The 27,002-nt window shown below is 32.8% G+C and overlaps 1 protein-coding gene and 1 long non-coding RNA gene across 2 annotated transcripts in view; one reads left to right on the top strand and one right to left on the bottom strand.

Moving 5' to 3' along the window:
- The window catches only part of USP53 (ubiquitin specific peptidase 53), a 71,024-nt gene that overhangs the window by 7,113 nt on the left and 36,909 nt on the right, over positions 1 to 27,002 (bottom strand). The window contains 12 exon segments of the mRNA XM_057502574.1: positions 7,545 to 7,621; positions 8,686 to 9,424; positions 10,451 to 10,597; positions 11,008 to 11,157; positions 11,652 to 11,814; positions 16,512 to 16,661; positions 17,454 to 17,600; positions 18,001 to 18,106; positions 20,338 to 20,420; positions 20,499 to 20,612; positions 21,294 to 21,428; positions 24,869 to 24,961. Of these exon segments, the coding sequence (XP_057358557.1) occupies positions 7,545 to 7,621; positions 8,686 to 9,424; positions 10,451 to 10,597; positions 11,008 to 11,157; positions 11,652 to 11,814; positions 16,512 to 16,661; positions 17,454 to 17,600; positions 18,001 to 18,106; positions 20,338 to 20,420; positions 20,499 to 20,612; positions 21,294 to 21,428; positions 24,869 to 24,961 (2,104 nt within the window).
- On the top strand, positions 14,507 to 21,345 carry LOC118924104 (uncharacterized). Its single transcript, XR_005029460.2, has 3 exons — positions 14,507 to 14,798; positions 19,955 to 20,012; positions 21,248 to 21,345. It is a non-coding gene; the product is annotated as an uncharacterized LOC118924104 (long non-coding RNA).

Genomic DNA, 27,002 nt, shown 5'->3' on the forward strand with positions numbered 1-27,002 from the left:
AGAGAAAACTGAAACTGGTTACTTGAAATGTGAGAAAAATCAGTATTAACAATTAGCATAATGGAGAACTGAGATAGAACATCTGACTTTTAACTCTACGCTTTCTTACCATTTCAAGATACATTTGTCTGCCTTTCTGTTATCTCCACCTGTACTTCTACTTGTGAAGTTATACTGAATAAAATGCCAGACTATTACAAAACAACAAAGAACAAAAATTTATGAACCACTATTCTAATTATTGAAAAGTAGTTGTATTTTAAAAGTCTCAGTCATACCTATTTTGTGAAACAATTCCCCTATGTATACCCAAGGAAACAAATGCTCTACAGCTGGTAAGTGGCACCATTCAGACCAATACAAGGTTAACACTAAAGCCAGTGCTCTTTCTACTACCTGCAATCTCTCTTGTGCATATGCCACCAAAATACAAGATGGTTAACAGAATCTCCTTTTGATGAAAGTAAGACATTAGCATGAGTCAACATGATTTACTTTAATGTTCTGATGTCCACAGAAGATAGCAAAATATATGGCATTAGCATGAATTTGCAATTAATTACTTATGCTTCTGTACAATGCTATCAACTTTTTCTGTATTCTCCCTTCTTTTCAGATGACCTTTTCATCATCTTCATTTATCTTAGTTTCCTCTCGTTCTCATGCTTCCAGTGTAGTGTACAGTAGTGTACACCACAATGTAGTGTACATGGCCTCCTAGCAAACAGCAAAGTTTGCGAAAGGCCGAATTGAAGATTGTAAAGGAAACAAAATCAAAGGTATTAAAGCAGTAACTTTGTTTTTTAACATCCCGAAGAACTTGATCTTAAATGCCTTTTTTATTCCTACATTGATTGTATTGGCACATTAAAAAGAAAACTACCCTGTCACTCAAAATTCAAGTGGAATCTATAGTTGATCAAAATGTATTAATCAACTTAAGATAATACTACCCTACAGAAAAAAAATCTGTATTTATTTATGATCAGGCTCTCCAAGTTAAATCTTAAAATAATTTCCAGGGAAGAGTTGTGTAAATATGAGAATTTAATGCCTATATGCAATGCTGCTTACATAGTAAATGTTATCTCCCAATAAAAAATGAGTAGAACTACAAGTTTGGCATTCATTTGTTCAACATTTAATACCCTTAGCACTAGATTGCAAAAAGCTCTTTATTATTATATATGTTTCCTTTTTCTTACTGTTTCCCCTGAGGCTAGCACAGTTATGTAGCACATAGAAGACATGCCACAAAAGTCTATAGTATGAATAAACAACTGCATGAAGAGCATACTGTTTTCCTTCTTTTAAATCACCCCACCCTGTGTACCACGTTCTCAAATCCTAGATCCAGGACTAGATAAGTATAAATTAAACAAATACTTATCTCCTCCACCCCAAACTATCTCAAGTCCATCAAGTGCCATACTAATAAAATCTTAAAAAATAAAAGGTGGTGTAAAAAATAAAAGGTGGTGTAATTTATCCCTGAGTCTCTTAGTTGGTTTTGCTGGTAAGCTTGACACACTGCCTGAGGCTCAAAAACTAAGTCTCTCTCTACAACAGCTACTTTATGATTTAAAAAAAAAAGTGTAAAAAAGAACCTCAATAATTCTCCAATCTCTAAAGCCTAAAAAATTGTCAGGTTGAAGTTACATTATAATTTTCCACTTACTTTGATTTTTGACTTCAGAATGTTTATTTTACCTCATCCATAATTTCAAGTTTAGTATTCATAAACACAAGAAAAAATACTCTATTTCCTAAAGAATTCTTTACTTTTATTAAAGTATCCACACGACAGACAGCAGGAGGCAGCAGAGGTTTTATAAGTATGTTTGGAATTTAATATCACTGTGGCAGGCATTCAACCCAGTGGTTTGACTTCAGAATTCCGACTAACTTAAAAATAGATGTGATATTTTTCTCTTCTGCTGACATAGACATCTATGTGTCTTTACTGGGAATTTTGGCTCCAGGTACCCTGCAAATCTAAGTCTGATTTTAACACTTTGCACAGAAGCAACCTCAATGTCAAGGCAAGAAGCTTTAATTAATAATGCTAACTCTGATAATGCATATACAAAAACCCAAAGCCCAACAATCAAATAACAATACATATTTCATTTGAAAAGATGACCCAGGTTTAAAACAGATTTACGAAGCAAAAAATCAAACTGCTTGTCTAGACAATGTAATCTTCACTCTTGTTGTATAGGGAGATTTCAGAAAATAACAGTAATACTATAATTACAAGGCCTACAAATTCAAGAACAACAGTCTAAGCAATGATCTGATTTACAGCAAAAAGGCATTTAAATAACATTGAATACTTTAGAAAAGTCACAAAACTTTAAATGGATAAATATTTTGGCTAAAATTACCATTGTACCAAAAAGAGTAGAGAGATACTATAATATGTAATAGTCTACACTATCAGACATCTTATTTTTGGAATAATGTCAAATAGAAAAGCAGGAGTCAGTTGCTTCAATCTCACTAGGATTATAATTTAAAGAAAAAGCAAATAATACTATTTGCTACAAACTAAATATCAGTACTTTCTAAGTTTATGGTTAAAAAAAAATACATATTTGGTGGTGGTGGGCCACAGCAACAGAGAAGAAATTTATGTGAACACTGCCCCTCAGTAGTCTATGAAACTCTTAAGAAAATAAATTTAGTATACACAGAAACAAACATTAACTGTTAGAAGTACATCTTTCTCCAAATACACTTTCTAATATATTTTAAATGAATATAATCTGCAGTTTGCAAAAAAAAACATCTTGAGAGAAAGTAATCAAACTTCTGTACACGTACAAACTCTTTCCAATAAAAGGATTTAACAACAAGTTAAAGATAGTTATTTCAGTTAACAAAGTAGAGGTACAGATTTTTTATAATAAATTAAGGGAATTAACAGGTTTTTTTGGACCACGGATAAACTTTTCAGTTAGTCTATTTCAGTTGATTCTTTCACTATTGTCATTTCCATGATCAGAATTCTCAGCTTGAACTAACCCCAGTTGATCACGGGATTAAAGCTAAGTATTGCAGACTCCTAGCAAAAAGCAAAGTTTGCAAAAGGCCGAATAATTCCTTTATGATTTGTTATGTGTAATCTATAAATATCCCAACACATGTTTATTTCAGTAGACACCGTTAACCTCATGGAGAAAAGAGTCCATGAGACATAACAGCTTTGTTCCTTCTTTCTACACCACAACAGATACTGAAGAGGATGGTACCTGCACTCACCTGCATTATCTCCCATTACAGAAACGCCAATGTTCCCTTTTGATTCAAAGCCTGCCTCTTTACCTTGTCTCACTTTACTTCCAGAGATCTTACTCCATCAGTTTGTTCTATTCTTATCTTCACACCTTTCTCTTTCTCTGTACATCATTAGTTCCTTACCATCTGTAACATAAATGCAAAACTAAGCTCCTGACACCATTTTGCACCTCATTTTGCTATTTACAGCAAAGGTTTTGACAGACATGTACTAAATCCATTCATTTCTTTACTTCTTTTATTTTTTATTCTACTATAGTCTTTTAACTTTTTGAAAATAACTTCAAAAGATTCAGTAAAGTTGAAAGATTAAAACTAGTACAATATCTATGTATCCTTTATCCAGATTCACCTATTAACATTCCCCCCCTCCTTCTGAACCATTTAAGAGTAAGTAACAAACATCGTAGCCCTAATCCTCAACACTTCAGTTCTACCTTAACCTTGCCTCAATTTCTCATGTTCTTCTAACACTGCTTTTACTGTATCACTAATAACTTAGACTGCTAAATCAAATAGGCACTTTTTATTCCTCCTCCTCCTCCTTTATCTGTGCCTTTTCTTCCTGAAGCTCCCCATTTTCCTGGTTTCCCTGTGATAACTCTGTCCTGTATTTTCTCATCCTGTTCCAGCTACTCTTCAAACTTCTCCAAAGTTACTCCTCTTTATCCTTAGCTCACTCTTACAGCCTATGCTCCTTCCTTTGTATACTTTTTGCCCTGAAATCTCCAGTTTTCCTGAGTGATAGAGTCCATGTTTATAGCATTCAATTCTCATATCTGCTGATAGTTACCAAATACATAATCTTTCCTGAGTTCCAGACATTTGTTCCTAACTGCCTAATAAATCTATTTATCAGATGATAAACCAAACAGATGCAAAAATACATTTGGCATCCCCTCTCACTCTCCCAAAATTTGTTCCTTCTTCCTATATTCCTTCATTTGGTTAAGTGGTGTATCTATTTATTAAGTCCCACATATGGCTATCCCCAGCTGCCTCCTTTTCCCCTATTCTGTACATCTGTCTGTCCACATATTCTGATAAACTCTCAAATCTTCTTTCTTAACATTGGTACTACCTTAGTTTAAGCCCTCATCTTTTCTCTCCCAGGCTATTAAAGTAGGTATCTAATTAATTTTTCTCCCACTGCTCCAAATTCACCCTCTACACTGACACCAGAGTCTTTTCAGGAGTATACTACTCTCCTTGCCCTTTGGTGCCTTTCCACTTACTGCAGGATCTAAAAATAGTGTGAGAGTTTCATCATGATTTGGCTTCTGTCTTCCTTCTATCCATCATTACATAATTTCCACATACGCATTCCAGCCCTGCATATTCCAAACTACCCATTCTTCCAAAATGGGCTATTTTCTACTGACCATGTACTTTTGAAAGTATTTCTCCTGTCTTGAACATAATTTAAGGCATTTGAAATTCTCCCATTAGTGACCCATTTTTAAAAAGGAGTTAAAATGATCTAAATGGCTTGTGGAATTTCAACAATGTTCCCAAACAATAGCTTTAGGCCACGTAAGAGGTTTTTTTTGCAGTAGAACCCATAATGGCACAGGCAGAGAAGTCTATGTATCTCTGTCAGTGAAATAACTACAATAGGATTACTACAGATTTTTAAGTTCTCTACCAACAAACGGACTTGTACAAACTAATACTAAAAATGACTTAAATTGTCAAAATATGAAAAAAAAATTTCTAGAGTTCCTTAATTTTCTAACATCTTTAAGCTATTGATAGAAAGTGATTCTTCAGGTCCATAATGTAAGTGTGCCCCCTTTTATAAGAAATAGGAGAAAACCCCAAAAATCATATGAAGTCACAGAGCTAAATTAAATAGTGCCGTACTGAAAAAAAAAATCCATGCAGAGCAAGTTCAACTTGGGAAAAAAATTTCTATGCGACTTTAACACTTTCTCAGTCCAAGACTATGGGAGGGCAATACACTCATACCATAGGGCATGAACATTATTAATAAAGGTTCTCAAATCAATGACTAGCTGAAATAACTATGGGAGGCTTTGAAGTTAACTAAGTAAGTTTTAATTGTAACATAAAATTTATGTAGTTAAATTAAAAAGTAGGTTACACAAAAACCACAGTTAAGATAGCACTTCACACTCATTAGGATGACAATTATGAAAAAAGCAGAAAATAACAAGTATTGGTGAGGATGTGGATTTGGAACCCTTGTGCACTACTCCTGGAAGTGTAAAATAGTGCAGTTGCCAGGGTAAAAAGTATGGTGGTTTCTCAGAAAATTAAACAAATTCCACAGGATCCAGAGATTACATTTCTGGGTATATATACTCATAAGAACTGAGAGCAGGAATTATCACATATTTGTATACTAATGTTCATAGGAGCATTATTCACAACAGCCAAAAGTTAGAGACAACCCAAACGTCTTATCAACAGATGAATGGATAAACGAAATGTGCTATATATCCTATAATGTAATATTATTCAGTCTTAAAAAGGGATGAAATTCTAATACATACTACATGGATGAACTTCGAAGACATTATGATAAATGCAATAGGCAGTCACAAAAGACAAATACTGTATGATTCCACTTATGTGAGGTACTGAGAACAGTCAAATTCATAGTGACAAAAAGGGGGATGGTGCTGCTAGGGGCTGGAGGAAGGGGGAAACTGGGAGTTGTTTAATAGGTACAGTTTCTGTTCAAGAAGATGAAGAGTTATGGAGATGGAAGATAGTGATGGTTGCATAACAATAACAATGTGTATGTACTTAATACCATTAACTGTAACTTAAAAAGGGTTAAAATGGCAAATTTTGTCATGTGTACTTTACTCCAATTAAAAAAAATTGTTTTTAAGTGGGTTACATCCATAATCTCATATTAAATGGGAAAACCCACTACAAAGCTCTTATTGCAATTTCACTCTTGGCCATCAAAATCTCCATATAATCTTGTGTTTTTATTACTATCAGGAAACAAGCATCATTTTTGTAAAGAGTACTGAACTTGTAGTTATTGTTCAGTCTCACTGACTTCTGCTGTTGATTGCTGGCCAACCCTTCCTTTACTGTTTCCTGTAATACTTGGTTACCAGACTTTTATCAGATTTTTTAAACAGGCAAGACATTTTATATGGGAAAGGAAGGTTATTTCCTTAATATATATGTTTCCTTCTGATATACTATTGGATGAAAACAAAATAATTTAACATTTTATATATTCAATGTCTGCAATCTGAAAATAATCCCACAAAAGCCCTAAGGATTGTAAGACTAGAAACAAACTTAAAAATTTGCTCTTCATAGCTATTTTTTTTATAATGTGAAAAATTACATCCCCTCTAATCCTCTGAATTCTGAAATTTGAAAACTTTTTAAAATTTTAACCTCAATAATCCCCTTGCTTCTCATTTTCCTTGATCCCTCTCCCCCAAAACCTTAAGGTATATCCTCTCAGTAGCAATCCTGAATTCTGTATACATTCAAACACCTAATTTTCTTTGCTTCTGGGCTGCTATGTGTTACTAACAAATCACCTGTAACAATGCCACACCATTACATATTTATTGTCTCCAAACTGAACTTTTCTGGCAGGCTGTTTATCATGTTTTTCTATTTGCCCTTAACTTCTGTAGTAGACACTAGGACTGTTCACATGTATTTCAGTTCAGCTTCCAAGTGCCTGAAGAAATGCTCTTTTCCCCTCTCTTTGAAATGAGTCCTGGCTGTAAGACTTGCCTTGGCCCATGAGATGTAAGTGGAAGTGCATGTATCACTTCTGGTTTGAAGTTGTAATTTTATGTGAATTACACATAATTCTCCATGTGTGTCCTTCTTCAGTTCCTCTCCCCTCAATACTGCAATGATAAGAGATGCATTTGTGGAAAAGAAGTCCCATCAGACTGGAACTCTGAGTGATTACTAGGAAGAGGCTCCATGCTGACTTCCAGTGGACACATATCATGAGTAAGAAACTAACTGGTGTTACAACATTGGGATTTTTGAGGTCATTACTACTGCATAGCCTAGGATCTAGCCTACCCCCAACTGACAACTCCCCTTTGCCCTTCCCCTGAAGTAGCTATTTCCACCCTTTAAAAGATTTTAAGCATGAACTCTCCCAACTTAAATCTTTACTGCTCATAAACTTATCAGTAAAAGGACTGTTAGCTTCTTTATTCTTATTACCACAATTTATTCTTTACTGCTACTGATAAAATATACTTCATAGAAATTTTTACCTTCCAAGGGGTTTTTGCTCTGTTGAGAGGTACAGTTCACATATTCTATATTTAGGTTGTTTATCTTATTCTGGTCACTAGAAAACAGAACAAAACACACACCAAACTCATCAGCTATCTTGGATTACTATTTTAGTTTATTCTAATTAAAAAAGGAAGTCACATTTATTAAACAATTACTATATGGCATGTGCTGGTATAGGGGATTAAAGTACATTATTTAATTTACATCTCAGATCAACACTTAAAAACAGTTACTATCCTCCTCATTCTACAATAGGACATTAAGGCTGTGAAAATCAATTTGCCCAATGATTAAAAACCAAATCTACCTTATTCCAAAATCCTGATCTTTCTCCTATCTCTTTCCAAGAAGTATTTATGAAATAACCCTGCCAAATGAAGTCTCCATAAGTCTTTATTGGAATAATTATTTAAATAAAACACAAGCAGTTGAATTTTGCAAATCTGCCTTTTCAACAGTAAATGTGGTAAAACACCAGCTACTATCAAATTAAGATATAGATGGATTAAAAGCAGAAATAGTGGTTAGACCAGCCTAAGAAATCAGCCAATTAAGCTGTGGACATGTTTTAGAGGTTACACAGAGACATTCAAATGTGCTGATAACAGTAATATGATAAGTGTATTCAGAATAAATTAAGAATTGAACACAAACTTGGCTATTTGGCTGTATTGTTTTATGTTTGGTAAAGGAAAAATATCTCCTCTGTGAAACTGGGTTGTGATAGTAAAAAATAACCCCAATTCTGAGTTAAGATGATAGAGATGGAATAATGAGCATCAGATTGAAGAAATTGAAGAATTAAACAATTAGTTTAATGACTGAGATGCAACCAATTAAATCTATGCTTTAAAACCTGTGGTCTGTAACAATAGTTTCTGGTGACAACAATGATAACATATTTCTGTACTTTCTAAATTTCCTAAATATCAGGAAAAAGTTATTAAAAATAGAAACTTAAGGTATCAAATAACCGATATTACCCCAGACTTTACTCTGGCTTCAAGCTCTTTCCATTTCCTTTACACTTAAATTGACCCTAAACTTTGAAAATTCCCTCAAATAACAAGAGAGAATGGCAGGGGAAAAAAATCACTCACTGAGTTTGTGTATTACCTGAAGGATACTGCTTCTTTAACACTACTGACATCCATTACTGTACCATTTCCATCGATAACAGGTGAGTCCAAATTAGCAGATTCATTACTGATATGATCACTGCTTTCATACCCAGACTCAGTCCTTTGCATCTGCCAACTATCACCATGAACTTTAGAGTCTTTGAGGCCTTTATTTTTCTCTGCTCCTTTTCCATTAGATTCAAGGGAACTCCTGCTTCCTATTTCCTGCTTCATTTCATCTTCGTATATGGTCACTAAACATTTTTGCTTTGGATTCTCTTTTGGCCAATTGTTAAAACTCTGATCTTTGCTACATTTAGGCTTGTTACTAATATTTGATTTATGCCTTGGACTATGCTGTCTTTTCTCACTTTCATTAAAAATACTATCAACATTTAATGTTTCTCTCATAGGTTTCCAACCACGGTTCCGGCTTTTACTGTTGCCATTATGGCTGCTTCCTTTATCCCTAGAATCTTGGCTGCTGTCTGTATCATATCCAGTGCCACTATCACTTTTAACTCTGCCAGTTATTTTCTCTCCTGGAGCAAGACTCTGGGATTTACTTGAACTCAGTACTTGTGTAGACGCTTGACTCTGATGAGCAACTCGGTCATGTTTACATGGTCCTTTTCCTTGACTATGATATAGATGTGGATTCCCATACTGCCTAAAGCCATGTGGGGCAGGAGGTGATCCAGACTTCAAATGTGGAAAGTCTTCATCAACCAAATCTTTAAAAATAAGTAAAGATACAAATTAACTACTCTTCAGAGCCACTTTTTTAGTCACAAGCCAAATATCTTGTTTGGGAAGAAATTTTAGGCAGTAATAAATAAATAATAAGTATGTAAATTATATTACATAGTTCTTTGAGACTGAAAAATACTTTTTCAATCTCTATGCTTAATGAATGGCATTTGTAAGATAGTTCTATACTGATTTTTAAAAATGATCTCTAAAGTAAATCATAAAATAATTAAAGCAGTTTAAAAAGTATTCTACCTCACTCATAATGAATATCATAAAATATATTTTCTACCTTCTATATTGGTAAAGATTTACAAGTTTGTTAAACCAACTGCTGCTCAGGGTGTGAAGCAGACATCCAACCACTGTTGGTGGGAGTGCAGACTAGTTCAATCTTTTAGAGGGGCAACTCTACCACATCTGTCCATAATTCAAAATAAACACACCCCAACCCAGCAATTCTTCTGAAAGAATTTTATGCTATGGCTATACAAAAAAAAGTATACAAAGGTATATGTGAAAGGATATCACTGCAGCAAAGATTCTAAATCACTTTTTAAAAGTCTAGCAGTAGCAACCAAATTACATCATGTTCATAAAGAAAAGAGCATAAACCATAAAGAAAAAGACATGCTCACAATGAACTAGACACTATTAACAATGCAACAGAGGGAATGTCAGGGGTTGCAGGAAAAGAAGATCTTCTCACTTAATTTTACCTTCCTTATTATTTGAATGTGCCAAAGGTGAATTGAATTTATAATTATAAGTCAAGTTAAAACATCAAAACAAACACAAAAATTTCAGTCTAGAATTAAATAAGAACCAGAAAAATTTTACATTTATAGATTTACTAGGTATATTAAAGAAATCATATTAAGATATACAATAAACAAATTTACATAATAAATAAACGAAGAAATTAAAATGTATTAAAGCTATAAAATCGAGTTTAAAAATGAGATTTTAGCAGTCCCTTTTCAAATGTATGCTATTAGTTCTTAACTTGCCTCTGTGTTGGCCCAAATCTTTTCTTTGACCTCTCTCCAAATCTTTCCTTTGTGAAGAAAGTAAATTCTTCTGTTCAATGGCTTTTAGAGCACATTCTCTAGAAATGTCTTTTATTTTTTCTCTTTGATCGCTGTGACTTGACTTAACTGTAAAATAAATCATTCTTATAATAATGAATAGACCACTTTTCAAATTCATCAATAAAAGTACAAATCGAATAGATGTTTTAAGATGCTGTATATTAAATACAAAATACAGATTAAAGTATATAACAAACTGATTTTTATGCTTAAAAACTACTACGGCTCTGAAAGGAGAAACTCAAACACTGGTTAAGTCTAATTGTTCAGCTAAAACTATAGATCTCAAGGGATATGCGCACATTAAAAGGCAAAACTTTGTTACCTACTTGTTACTTTTTCTGCATGGTCATGGAAAACTAGTAAGCACCCTCCTTTTCTATGGTTACTTATCAGGAACTACAGATTCAATAAGTGAAGAAAGGGGAAGCTTAACTTCTCAGGGACAATGTAAAAATGACAACTTAAACATATACCTGGTCCTCTACCACCACTTGTTTGAATGTGGCTCTGATTCAACGATGAAGTATCTGTTGGAAACTTCTGATTTTCTCTCTGTTTTGTGTGATCACCAAATCCATTTTCTTTTGAATTATCTGACTTATAACTTGAAGGTTTTTCACACCCTTAAAAAAGACAAACAAAAATGTACCTACCTCCCCACTTGAAGAAGAGATGTTTCTATCACCTTTGTAGACATTTTTAATAGTGTAGACAAAATTATGTAACAACTCAGAGGACTAACATTTTTTAAGGATTTCTACATGTTTTTTAATGCATCTAAAAATGGCCAGTGTGCTGAGTCACTTAAAATCTCAATATTGACTGCTAGAAAAAGCTACTAGCCAAGTATCACCTTCTGTGTTTGTGTGACCATAATAGTGGGGAGCTCCTGAGGGTGCTTCAGACACCACTAATCAGGAAATATTTCTTTATAAAGATTTATTCACAAGTATTAAAATTCTCCTTAACTCTGCTTCAATGAAACTAAATTTGAAATTATCTTCAAAAATATCTTCAAAATATCTTCAAAAAATTCATTTTTTATTTGGGATATTAGTATTCCTTGTGTGACTTGTGATGATAGAAAAACACTAATAAAATTAAAACAAAGAATTACCCATATTTTCTGCAATGGATTTATAACGTGACCAATTGATGACTTGTCTGAGTGCATCTTCAGTAGAAACTGCTGTGCCATCTGGGTTTGCATAAAACAAGAGCAGTGGCTGGAAGTGGCATCGGATGCACTTGGAGACCACATCTTTCCATCTAGGTCCAACCTTTTAAAAAAACCACAGTGCATAAAAACAAAACCTTGTGATTAATGTGTTACATGAAAAGGCAAAGACTGAATTTCTTTGTATATTAAAAAATTTAAAGACATTCAGATGCTAGCAGTTCAACTGTTCATCATTATTATATGATTAATTTTATTTTATTTAGTTAACTAGTCTAAAAATCTTTTAAACATTTTGAAAACTGATGGACAGAAGTACATACTTTCTGTATCAAGATTTGGATTACTAAATTTTAAAAAGCTTTTCATATATATGGTTGATTGACTTTTGACAAGGATTTGAAGGCAATTTAATGGGAAATACAAAGAATCTATTCAAATGGTGCTAGAACAATAGAAAAAATGAAGTGTGACACCATTACACATGAAGCACAAAAATTAATGGTGAGTCACGGAAAAACTTTAAAGCTTACAGGAGAAAAGAGAAGAGAAAATTTTAACAACCTTGAGGAAGGTCAAGATTTTCTAGACAGGACATCAAACCACAGAAGAAAAAGTTATAAAATGGGCTTCATCAAAATGAATTAATAACTTATGCTCTTTAAAAGATAACATTAAGAAAATGAAGAAAAACAAGCCACATACATCTATCTAATAATGGAGTGGTGAACAGAATCAGTAATTTCTACAACTCACTAATAAAAGATAATCCAATTTGAAAAAAATTGAGAAAACATCTGAACAGACACATCACCAAAAAGACGTTAATAATGGCCAATTAGCCCATGGAAAGATCCTCAAAACATTATTAATCATAAGGGAAACGCAAGTTGAAAATCACAGTGAGATGGTAATATACATCCACTAGTAAGATTAAAATTAAAAAACTATCAACTTGGAATGCTGCTGAGAACATCGAGTAACTAAAACTATCATAATGTAAATTGGTACATGACTTTGGAGATCAATTTGCCAGTTCCTTGTAAAGATTAACATATGCTTACCACACAACCCAGAAATTCCACTTCTGGGTATTATCTAAGAGCAATAGAAAAAAAAAATGTTCACACAAAGACTGTTCATACCTCAACAGGTGAGTGGGTAAATTGTTATATAGCCATAAAGTAGAACACAACAACAGAAATGAAGCACTGATACACACATGAATGAATCTTAAAAGGCATTATGCTTACTTAGCAAAGTAAGCCAAACACAGAATACCTACTGTAGAAGACCATTCATATAAAATTATTGAATCAGCAAAACTAATCTATAGGGAGATCAGTGATTTTTCTGGGGCCCAGGGAGAACTGGCAGTAAAGGGGCATGGTATAATTTTCTGTGGTGATAAAAATGTTCTACATAATGACTGTGGCGGTTACATCAGTGTGTATATAGGTATCAAAACACAAAATGTACACTTAAAATAGGTACATTTTAATGTTTTAAATTATACCTCTATAAAGTTGATTTGAAAACAAAACAAAACAAAACAAATACAAACAAAGCTTTCTTATAATACTGGCTTTTTCAGGGAAGTACAGAAGCCTTTAAAAATAAAGTCCAGAGGAGCCTTTACAAACTACATATTTAGCTGTTTATCCTCCTTACCTGAGGTTCTCACATATGTGAGGAACTAAAGTAATCTGAAAACAGAACAAACATAAAAGTCACAGGGTGACTATACACCTATTTTTTCCTTCAAATTGACAATTTAAATTATGTGGAAGCAAACCAGGAGGGCCAGAATACTGCTACACACTGACTATGTCAAAATACTAAGTGACTCAAGTGAAGTGTTGATTTTCGAATACCAAAATTTTTTCATTGGCTTTACTGAGTATAATATACATAGATTAAAAAACCTATCCAGTTATAGTGTAAAAGTTAATGTGTTCTGACAAACTTATACAATCATGTAATCTTCACCCCCAAACTTCTTTTGCATCCCCCATACCCTTTGCAGTGCCTGGCAACCAATAATATGATTTCCTGTTACTTTGCTTTTCTCTTTACTAGAACTTTATGTAAGTGGAATCATAGTATTTAATTTTTTATATTTCACTTCTTTCACTTAGCATAATGCTTTTGAGATTTTTCCACACTGTTGCATGTATCAATTTCATTCCTTCTTACTGCCAAGTATTATATTCCATTCTATGCTTTTCCACAACTTATCAATTCACCTATTGATGGACATGTGAATTTATTCATTAATAACCAAAACTGGAAATAAACTACTATGAACATTCAAGTACAAGTTTTGTGAGGACATGTTTTTTTATAGGAGTGGAATTGCTAGATTGTATGTATAAGAAACTGACAGACTGTCTTCTAAAGTGACTATTCAACTTTGCATTTCCATCAGCCTTGTATGAGCAATCTAGCTGTTCCACATCTTGCTAACTCTTGGTATGGTTAGTCATTGTAATTTAAGCCATTGTTAATAGGCGAGTAATGGTATCTCATTGTGAAGTGAATTTGTACTTCTTTTGTGCCTAATAACATACTGAATATCATTTCAAGAGCCATTTATGTATCTTCTTTAATGAACTGTCCAAATCATTTACCCATTTTTAAACCGATTTGTCTTATTACTGAGTGTAAGAGTTCTTTATATATTCTAGATATAGCCTTTAATAGATATCTGGCAAATATTTTTCCTACTCTATGGCTTGCCTTTTCATTCTCCTAAGACTATCTTAAAGAAGAGAAAAAGTTCTGATGAAGTCCAATTTATTGGTTATTTTTATGGTTCATGTTTATCTAAATAGCTCTCTCTATAATAGCAGTTTTAACATTCTGCTGATATTTCCATCTCTGTCATTTTTTTATCTTTTTTTTTCTTGGTAATTTAATATTAGAGCTGGCCTGGAACTTACCTTGGGAGTAACCTGGTTATTACTCTGAACCGTCATTTTCAAGATGCTGATGAAGTTCCTGAGAGAATAGAAGGTGTGCTGCATTTCCCTACCTTGTTCTTTCACCCCGTGTCATGTGATTAGAACAAACAGGATAGCAAAGCAGGTCAGTTTTTATTAATACTCCTTCAGGGTATAGGCCCTATATTACTACTTCTTTGCATATTTGGTAATTTTTTATTGAATGCTGTTTTGAAATAGAATAATGAAGTTTTACTGAATTTTACATTTTTGTGTGCTGAATTTTGTTGTGTTCCTTTACAAAGTGTTGGTCTTTGTTTGGGCATGTAGTTATGTGAGATCTGCGTAGTCCTTTGAAGGCTCCATTTTAAGCATTTTATGTCAGATCCAGAGCAATATTCAACCTAGGGATAATTTAGCCCCACTATTAAAGTGATACTTTTCTGAGGATTCTACTTGATGGCCAACCTGTGTATTAGAATGTCTTTCTGCACTTGGTGGGGATGCAAACTACTCCTAGCCATGAGTGAGTTTTGGGAATTGTCCGACCTTGTTTTCCAGTGGTTCTTTCCCTCACCTTGTGCAGGTTTGCCCCACACGTGGCAGGTCACTGTTCAGCCAAAGACTAAAGGGGACACCTCTGCCAATCTCCACAGCTTTCCCTCATGCAGCTTTCTCTCTGGTCATCTGTCCAGTGAATGTTAGCCATCCTGGCCTCCTCCGTGTACTCCAATTTCAGTTTCCTCACCTCAGTCAGATTACTGGGCTATGTGTGGATTCCTCCTCCCTGCACTGCAACCCAGAAACTACTTCTACGCTGTAAACAGGGTAAGTGTAGGGCTCATCTCTTTTGTTTCCCTTTTTTCTGTTCAAATTGTTGTCCAGTGTCTAAATAAGAGGTTTCACCTATTTGGTTTTCAAATTTTTAATATTGGAGGGGTTATTTCCAAAGGAGTTAATCCTTCATATGTGGAACTAGAAGTTCACTAAATACCAAATATTTGAACTTTCACTGACTTGACCACAGTACTGATAAATGGCCTATTGTTATATACATATATTAAAATGAAAGTAAATGGAATTGTACATCATTTGCTTACTTGAAATAACTTGTATTTTTTAATGAGTTTACTACTTAATAGGATTCTCAGAGCCAATTAAGCCTCAAAACAGTGTAGATAAGATCAACAGTCTTCAACTATAGTGAAACCTGAATCTCATATAGAACTTTAAAACAATTCAGATCCCTACTCCTACACCACTGAATCAAGAATTCAAAGACCAAGTACATGTATTCTTTAAAAAGCTCCAAAGATGATTCCAATGAATACTCATTAAGAAGTATTATCCACTAGTTTTCTAGATATTATTGAATGAGTTATTTACCAAAAGATGTAATAGATATATCTAATTGTAAATATCATACAAAATTTGAAAAGTCAGAAAAAAAACAAGCAGATTTTTGTCAGCAGTTATATAAAGCAATTGTGCATCCTCTACAAAGAAATACATATAGCAACTTTGTATCAGACAAAAGAGCGTACATATGGATCACTGACAGGGACATATCTGCATACTAACATTTGTTAGTTGCCTTTTTATTATTCTAGAAATGGACTAGTTTAAAACGTGGCTTCAAAATAATCCAGATTTCAAAAATTAACAAAAGGAAGTATAAACTTAATGATGCTATGATCAAGTTCATTTGTTATTTTATATAAATATTTTTATATCATAATCATTATTTTAAGTGTCATTATTTTTCACATATATTATTTATATATATCCTTATTATATCATTTATTCCTAAGAAGTAAATATCACAATAATTATTCCAGTTAGTCAAAGTGTCACTTACCTCTTTCACATTTGCATCATCAAAAAATACCCATTTGGAGCTCTTGGTATGAAAAGCAAAGGCACAATAATGTCGGCTGGTGTAACAGATCATACCAACTAGATGAAGTTCACTACTTTTGGCATTTTCGTCAGTAACCCTATAAAAAAGCTGTTTAAAAAATAACATATATTTAATACTTTATATTTTTAAAAATGAGGAACAATAATTTTATGAGTCATGTATTTGACTATGTATGAAAAATATTTTTCATGAATGCTGCCCCAATTCAGTATTATATTAGTACTTGAAAACACCACACTGTCCTATTAACAGAAATACTGTTTTTAATTAGTCCCTAAGAAACATTAAATCTAATAAAATGAATTCATTACTATTTACTTCCGTAACATAGTATCCGCAATAGCACAGAATTAATGCTCTATGTAAATAAACTCAAAATGTGAGATAAATTACACATTTCCTGATAAATTTTTGATTGAATTGCATTATTTGAATATACATTAAACATATTACCTACATGATAATTATCTAAAAGTTTAATTGTAACATAAGGCAACTGAAATATGTGAATGACAGTAATAAAGCATATTGAGATCAATGCTATAGATGAATTTTAGACCTTAAACCTTTCCAGATTAGTATTTATATTTATACTCATTTTCTTTCTCTCTCTCTCTCACACACACACACACACACACCACACCATATAATCATTCTAGAATGATACAAGGATCGAGCATGACAGTTTTCGACTGAAAGCCATTCCTGGTCTATGCAAGAAAGGCATTCCAAGTTAGGCTAATTTGATTAACTTGATCAGTTATAACTGAGTAGCATTTCCTTTAGAAAGAAAATTTAGTTCTGAAAAGAGTGCATTATAATATAGGAACATGTTTTAGAGAAATGTAAAAACAAAGAGAATGAGAACAGTTGTGGTACCCCAGGAAGACAGAGATGTGTTGTTAGATTCCGAACAACATCTTCAGTCAAGTCAGAATGCTCAGAATCCCAGACTAAACCGATGGTAACAATCTCAGGACAGTTCATTAAAACACGGCGAATTTTTATTTTTTGGCCACAGTTACTCTAGAGAAAAACACAAAACACCAAGTTTTAAAATTACAAAACAGATACACCACAGGTAATGCCTTACAGTTTGTATTACATGACAATCTTAACATCTGGGTATTTCTTAAGATAGTAAAATAGACTTTTAACAAACTATTTGTCTTCATTATTGATTAAACAGGAAGTTTATCTTAAACCAAGTACTTTTCATTGTTGGTGTTTTTATAAGATCTGTTAAAACAAGTATTTAACCTAAAAAAGGCAGAATAAAACCTTTGTAGCCATTAATAATATTACATGAGAAAAGAAAGATACCATTGTAATGTTATTTAAAGAAAAAAAAGAAACTCTTTAGTCAAACAGTAGACTTCAGAACTTAAAAATACAGAAACATTAATATTCTCCGAATCACACTTACAGGACATTTTCTGTAGTCATCAGTTGTACTTGCTGCTTGCAACAATTCTGCAAACATTTCAGGCTTAAAGCGCTCATGCCTTTCCATCATTCTTTCAACTTCATTGCTACAAAAGAAAGAAGCCATCCTAAATCTGGCCTATGAACTTTAAAAAGATCTAGCGAATTATACATGAAAAATACTAAGTTATCAATACAGGTGTGGTCACTTTTTATCTTAAAACGTGATTTTGTCTGAAAAATTAACCATAAAGTAAAAAATTATAAAATTCAGCAGGAGTATGATGAAAAACACTAGATCAAGAATGGAATAAAATAAGACAAAACTATACTATCATTTGGAACTACGTGAACAAGGTAAGATGTTCCACCTGAAGGTAGTTATAAGTCAAATGTTTCTTTTACATTATTACTTAACTGGGGACTTGAGTTTAAACTTTGGCTTAACAAGAACAACAAATCATAGGAAAAGCTCCCTCTCAGCCCTTAAATTTCAGAAACAAAGTTATCACTGTCAACTAAGAGATGGGTCCTTTGCTAATTAATGCAAAATTGCAACCCAAGCTATTTAAGCCAGGCTTGTGCCTTTATGTTCCTATTATGAATGCTAACAATTCATTAGAGCCTAGGCGGGATATCTATGATACTTTTGTTCAACCTTCCCTAGAATCAAATTTTTACCTATCAAAGTATTAAGTATCTTTAAACGACTATTTAAACATCTCCAATAAGAAATGTAAAGTAAGCTCAAGTACCCTTACTAGCTTCCACTCTAGATGCTCAGGATCTACTTAAGAGTAATGTTAACTGTCCTAGAGCTGGACATATTTTACACTTCAGTGGCTTAAATAATATACAGTATTCAATAGCCACTAAAAGTACCTATCCTCTAAAGTACTCCCCAAGTATACCAGAGAGCACTAAATCTGACAGGCTCATTCAAAATGCACTTAATGATTTTGCAAAACTGAAAGCATCAGTGTAGCAGTTACCCAGAAAAATTTTGAATGTGAACTGAAACCAAACCTGGGTTTCAATCTTAATTTATTCATTTATCAGATGAACCTTATAAACCTATTTGTCATAAACAAAAGAGTGTTTTTGTTAAGATTAAAAGCAACAATTTAGCCGGAACACAGCAAGCATTCAGTAATAGTTATTCAATTCTTATTACCAATGAAAGAGAGAGATTCTAATTCTAACTGCTTTTGCAATTTGTGGTGTGGACCAAGGGAAAGACTGATGGAGCTGTAATTCTTACTACCCAAGATACTGCCTCAGAGCACAGTAATTTTATATGTTTCAAAATAGACTTTAAAGAATTTTAGTTTTTAATTTGTGGTCTTGTTCAAACATTATCCTATTATTCATACAAAGTGAAAAAAATGAGCCTACAATTGACTAAAGTTTAGGGAATGTTTCTCTAATCCAATGTTTTCCAACTCTGTTTATATAAAAATGATACTAAACACACCCAAATAACCAAATTGTTATTATTCAATAATCTTTAACAAATAATGTGTTATATCTTAAAAAGCCTAGAAGTTTAATAATATAATGAAATGGATGACCATCTAATATATACTTTGCACAGTGAAAGAAATATTGGTAGCATTTAGTAACTAACTGTTGTACTAATGTACTCTGATAATTTTACTGAAACATACTTTATCTTTTGTATTAAGATAATCTACAAATAGTTACTATCTTATTCAATGTTATCATACATCAAATATTCATACTCTCAAACACCTGTTAGAAACAATTCTTTTTATGTAAAGTCTAGGGATCATTTTTGGATCTAACTAGCTAATGTTTTATGGACAGGGAGAGAGGACAGAAGGGAGCAGACAGACATGGCAAATTTTTATTTTAGGTGAATGTTGAGAACTTAAATGCAATAAACCTAAAGGAGGATTATTTTCTTTTTATTCTTTCTTTTCTGCTTACCATAGCTTCCACCACCATGAAGTGACATGATAGAGCTGACAAGGAGACATGGCCACTACAAAGGTAACACACCTTAGCAAAAATGAAGAAATCATGCGTACCATTTACCATTGAGCTTGCCATTTTAAGCTCACCTTCACAGCTCCAAAAACTTGCTATAGATATAAATTTTGACTAATAGTTTGTATATTTCATTAAGTGTTATATATATTTGACTAAATCAGAAACATGCAACTGTAACAGATATTATTTTGTACTTCTGATGGTAGCATTATTTGTGACTCTCAGAGTATATATTCACATGTGTTGTGGTTTAATAAAATAAATGTTCAATGTGCTTAAATGTGTTATTAACATCTTCAGTAAATATACTTTAATAGGGTCTTACCATAGGGCTGTTGTAGAAATGTACCGCACAAATTCTGTAAAAGGTAGAGGATCTGATGATGCTCCACAGCTACGACACACACACTACAGATAAAAATAGGTTTAATTTATCAACCATAAAACATAAATATAATATCTAATAAAATAGTTAAGCCATCTCACCTGTTCATACAGAGTCATAGCAAACTTCTGGTGAGTGATACAAGATTTAGAGGTACACATGTCTGCATCTCTGCTTGGCACTATGTGAAAATGAATCCTCTCCAATATATTTTCCTAATTAAAAAAATAAAAGACAAATGAGTTGTGAATCTTGCAGAGAATACTTCAAAATAAAACTCTTTTTAACTTTACAAACTTAAAAATCTTTTTGAGATTATCCAAAGTGTTAAATTTAAGAGTGCCAAACTTATCATCAGCTTTTCAGCTTTACTCTTTAATCAATCCTTCAAATGTTCAACTATTTACCTGTGTAGTGTTAGCTTTAAAAAAGTTTTCAATGAAAGAAACATTATAATGTAGGATATGATTTTTAATCAAGATTTTTAAAGTCTTTTAAAAAATCATCTCATGGTGGCTGACATTTAGAATTAATAATCTTTAAAAATTAAAGATGGAATAGAATTCTGTTCTTTAGAAATATTAGAAAACAGTTTCCTATTATTTCTAGCATTCTCACATTGAGAAAAAGCATTCTCACATTGAGAATTTAAAAATAAAAAAATTTTTTAATATTTTTAATATTTTAAAAATCCCACTTGGATCATCTGGACAGTCTATATAAAAATATTAGTGACAAAAGGTTATAATACTGAAGGGTAGGGAAAATACTGATCCACTGAGCTGTTGTGATAGGTTTCTTTTGTTATAAATTTACTGTTTCATTTATCTCAAAATTTGCATTATTTAAGGAAAACAAATTACTATCCCAACTAAAGAATTATCAGAAATACTTACAAAGCACTCTGCAGCATCGTCCATGAGGCCAAGCTGAAATCGCTGTTCATCTTTGAAGCTTTCTGCAAGAGCATGCCTTATGTTATCTGAAGGAAGTGCTTTCTCTCGACTATGTTGAAACTGTGCAAATGTTGTCTAGGAATCAGTAAATACATCAGTAAGCTTAATGTCAACAACTACAAAAGCAATTCAATAGTTTCATTACAATATAGTGAAAACTCAAAACACTATACTCAGAAAGTAATATAAAGTCTTTCACTCTAAAATTCCACACAAAAATCAATTATTTGTAATAGTAATGTGTAGAAATGGTTACCCCACCCTCTAAATCAATGTTCGTGTGTATAAGAATTAAAGATGTAGTGTTTTCAGGTCCCATAGATTCTGACTAAGCTGAGGTGAGGCCCATTTTTAAGCTGTTCCACTGAGAATTCTGTCTGATCCAAGTTGTTTAAACGAGAGTTTTGAGAAAGGTGCCTTAAATCTAAAGGTATACTTTTGGAATTAAGATTATGTTAACCAAAAATAAACATATAATCACAAAAATACTAGTAGGAACTCACTATTCTTAACAAAAAAAGAAAAAGCTAAATGAACTTTTAGAATTTGTTTCTCAAAAAAATGACAGACTAATGGAATGGTAATTTCCCACTATCATTAAATTTGCTTTTTAAAAATGAAAATGTACACTTTACAAGAAGATTAAGAGAAAAAAGATAATCACTTTTAATTTTCTTTTAAAAAAAGCTTTTTGTTTTTAAGTTATCAGTTTCCCTCAGAGAATTATTTGAACCTAAGTCTGAGAAACAGAGGAAACATCATTCAAGAACATGTGATTTATAAGTGTTAACATGGTTTTCTATTTTCCTTATTTAATTTAAGAAGAAAAAACTTTTATAAGTCCCAGTTTTATGACAATCATCTTGGTGGAGGAAAGTGGAGAAAAAATAGGTTTTCAATGACAACCCACTAAATAAGGATCATTCATATTAAGTTCTGTATTAACTAGCTCACGGGGTATGTTATCTCAAAAAAAACTTTTTTTTTTAAATCAAATTATGGTAGAGTAGGAAAATATGTCAAGAATATATTCCACTACTGTAAGAAAATTGAATTTACAAATAAGCAATTAAAAAATTAAGATGTCAAATGAAAAGATATTCAGTACTATATATTTTTTAGCTGTAGTTATGAAGACTAAAAAATGAAAAATATTTTCAGATGTCATTTCTTATTCAGGCAATTAAATTTTCCAGGTAATGTTTAAGATATTAAACCTACATAAAATTGTCATTCATTCATTTGACATTCGTTTTTTGATTGCCTAGTATATGTGAGGCATTTCTACACTAGATAACAAAAGACACTGCCCTCGTGGAGCATACATTTTAGTTGCACTAAGGAGAAAGTACATACGTAATTATATATGTCACAATGTGATAGGTTCAATAGAGAACAATAAAGAAGTATAAGAGAGAGAGGGATGCTGGGAGTAGGAGAGAGAGGGAGTACCTAGGGCACTCAGGGGAAGGCCTCACTGATGAAAAATAACATTTGAAGAGAGGTATAAAGCAAATAAGGGTGTCAGCCATGAAGACATCTGGAGGAAGAAAAGCATTCCAGACAAAAGGAATAACAATGCAAACACTCAGAGATGTAAACCAGTTCTAAGAAAATACAAGGAGGCCAGTCTGGCTAAAGTGAAGTGAGATAGTGAGATAGGCAGGTAGGTGGGTGGGCGGGTAGGTAGACAGGTAGATAGATATAGAGAGTTTTGGGAGGGAATCAGGGGAAAGACGCAGGTAATTGTGTAAGGCTATATATGATTTATACTAGGAAATTTAACTATACTGGTTTTTACATTTGGACAAAATATTTCAAATTTACTGTGGAGTAAGTAAAATGTGATCCTGTATTTTGATACAACCCCTAAAATTAATCCTATTTTGCCACATTCTAAAAAGGTGTGGATGGAATTGCCTTCTTTAGTCATGTACTCAGTCTTTTCAGGACCATAAATCAAAATGAAGTATGAAAATGGTTTTAAAATTTTTCCTTTATATATGTATGTGCATGTGTAAGAATATTTGAAAATGTAAAAGAATGAAATGTTTATCTCTGAAAATATGTTAATAAAATCTTACATCATTGGGTAAAAACTTCAGTGATATAAATGAATTGCTAATATATACTGGACTCCTTGTTTCTGCCTTTATCTCTCTATTTATTCTCACCCAAACAGCCAGAGATCCAGTCCAAACATTATATCTAGTTAAAAGAGATTATATCGCTCCTCCATTCAAAACAAACCCAAGACTTCCTAAATCCCTCAAGAGGAAAAAGCCAAATCCCCACAAAGGCCTAGAAGGCCCTACCCAGTCTAGACTCCATTCCAGTTATTTACTGCTCCATAAAAAATCACCCCAAAACTTAGTTACTAAAAACAACATTATTTTCATCACAAATCTGCAGTTTGTGTGAGGATGGCCAGACTCTGCTCCACTTGGGGTCACCTGGGACAACCTGAAGGCCTGGATCTGCAACCATCCAAAGGTTGCTCACTAAACCACAGCAGCTGACACTGGCTGTTGGTGCTCCAACTTAGCTGTGGACCTGTGCAGACATGGCCAGTTTGTCTTCCTCACAGCATAGCAGCTCATTTTCAAGAATGAGTACCCCGAGAGACAGAGCCAGGTGGAAACTCCATCACCTTTTTAAATCTAACCTAACCTCAGATGTCTTCAGCATCGTTTCTGCCACATTAAATTTGATGAAATGAACAATTAAGGCCAGCCTAGTCAAGGAATTAGACTCTATCTTTTGACAGGAAGAGTGCACAAGAATTTGCAGACAAAACTGCCATGACTCACCTTACTTCTAAGCTCATGTCCTATGCTCCACACTTGCTCACAAAGCTCCTGCCACCCAGGTTTCCTTGAATATGTCATGCACACGCCCCATCTCTGAGTCTTTGCCATTGCTGTTTCCCTGCTTTCTTGGAATGCTCTAGTCCACTCAACATCTTTTCCAGGTCCTGAGTGAGACCTTCTCAGTGAGGATTTCTTGGCCACTCAAAGCTCTATTCCCTTTCTGTGATTTATTTTTCATCCTTTGCAATTATTGCCATCTAACATACTTCACATCTTGCTTACTTATTCTCTCCTCCCCAACTATATAAACTCCATGAGAACAGGGGTCTTTATCAATTTTGTTCACTGATATATCCTCAGTAACTACAGCAGTGCTCAGATTTCAGTAGCAGCTAAAAAAAAAACTGTTAAAAATATATTATTTCAAAATAATGAAAAATGTAATGTTCCTAACAATTTTATATGATTTAGAATATTAATTTTAACTGTCCTTATATAAAAGTGGAAAATAAAAATATAAATCTGAATAAATCATACTTTAAGAATTTATCTTCAACACTATGAACGACCTGACAATGAAATTTAATTATAATAAACTAACAAACATGTCAAATCAAACAAATAAACTATCAAATAAAATTAAAGTTTTGGAGATTTTTGGAGAAACAATTAGTAGTAATTTTTCAGAACTATTAAGAGATTTACCTTCAATGCACAAAATATGCAGGCATCTCCCTCACAAACATGTCCAGTTAGAACCCGCAGGCTTCTTCGGAATACATCCAATTGCCACAAAACCTAAACAATAGTGAGAAATAAAACAAGAAAGAAATACAAAATTTTCTCACATAAATAAAAGACAGATTTTAAATGTTTAAAATTTCAGAAACCTAATTACTTTTTAATCTTGTGTACATAATCAGACATACACAACCACTAAAATAGCAAATATGAAACTGTTATATACATGTAGTGTACATATAAAAGATGAGTTTAGAAGACATTGCTACTGTTTCACAGGTAAAACTATGACAGCCATGAGCAAGAAAAAACTAAATCCTTAGTTAAGCATTTTATATGAACAGGAAACATGGATACTGAATAGAGGACTTGGCAGGGACATGAAAGAGGAAGTGATTATAATTCTTGGAACAAACTGAAACTTAGGAAGGAAATATAATTGGAGTTGAAAGCCAGGGTATACCAAATAAGGGTCACTAGGTAGCAGCAAACAAAAGGGTGAGCAGAGGTCTGTGTGGTTATTGTATACTGAATGAAAAGGGGGCATCTGTGCGGTCACAAAGGTACAACATGGTAAGAAGCAGTAGTTAAGGAATAATCTGAATATATTTGCTACAATTACCACTCATCATTTGCTACTAAAAGAGAAGAATAAAATAAACAGGATTGTAATTGTTTAAATAAATCAGTCTAGTACTTATAATCACCCTAAAAAATCTGAAATCTGTACAATGGAGATAACTGTGACTGGCTCATGGCAATTTTGTATGGATTAAATAATATGTAATGATACATAAAGTGTTCAGAGCAGTACCCAGTATGTAACAGGCATGTAATGAATGCCAACTGCTATCTGTTGCTATAATTACTTTTACAATTAATACCTTTAAGTTTTCCTATACTTCTCAGTCATTCCCTCATATAATGTAACTAAGAAAATCCATTCATAATCTTTCATTTCTCCCAAGTAAAACAAAGGTTAATGAAAATAAATGATTTTAACTAAGTTTCCTATATTTTCAATTAACAACTAATGGTCATTTCAGAGTTTCCCTTTGATAGCTGCTTTTCCTTAATGCATTATTAATAGGATCCATTTATCACAAAAAATTCAGTATTTTGCAAAGCACTTGAAAGGGTTTAATAACTTTCTTGCATATCATATCCTATCATGTCATACATATACTACACTGAAATTCATTCAATTGTCAAGATAAAAATCATGACAGCACAATCTTGGGAAGGAGCATAGCAATGTGATTAATAATACAGCCTCTAAAGGCAGGCTGACTGGGTTCTAATTCTGGCTTTGTTGTTTACCAGCTGACATAGGCCAAATAATTTCTGAAACTTAGTTTTCTCATTAGTGAAATGAAGATAAAAGTAGCACATACCTTGTAGAACTGCAGTAAGAATTAGGTAAGATAAAACATGTAGTATTCAGAGAAGTGTCTAGCACATAGTAACAGACAATAAACATTGACTTTTAAATATTATAACTTTGATTTTACCTTAGAGAATTTAAAACCACACCAATACATCATATTTACTAATTGTACTGCTTTCTCATCAAAGTTTAAAATATTCAGCCAAAAGAGAAACCCTTTATGATCTATTTCTATGGCTAGTGAAGTGAGTCTTTTAATGTAACTGGAATGTTTTCCATGATTAGCAAAATGTTTAAGTTACACTGGACCCAAATTACAGAAAAATATTTTATGTGACTTCTCTATATACTATTCAGTGTAATGTTTTAAAACCTATTTTTAAGAAGTAGATATCAAAATTATTTTAATTATAGTTAATCCTTACCCTATTACATTTTAAAATGATGACTGATTATAAACAATGGGTCAAAAAGAAATCAAAGAACAAATGAAAAAATACCTTAAGGCAAATAAAAATGAAAACAAAATTTTCCAAAACCCATGGGTTGCAGTTCTAAGAAGGAAGTTTATAGGGATACAGGCCCACCTCCAAAAACAAGAAAAATCCTAAATAAACAATCTAAATTTACATCTAAAGAACAAAGCCCAAAGTTAGCAGAAGGACTAAAATAATAAACATCATAGTTGAAATAAATGGAATACAGGCAAAA

Source organism: Manis pentadactyla, chromosome 5, assembly GCF_030020395.1.
Source record: "Manis pentadactyla isolate mManPen7 chromosome 5, mManPen7.hap1, whole genome shotgun sequence".
Lineage (NCBI taxonomy): Eukaryota > Metazoa > Chordata > Mammalia > Pholidota > Manidae > Manis > Manis pentadactyla.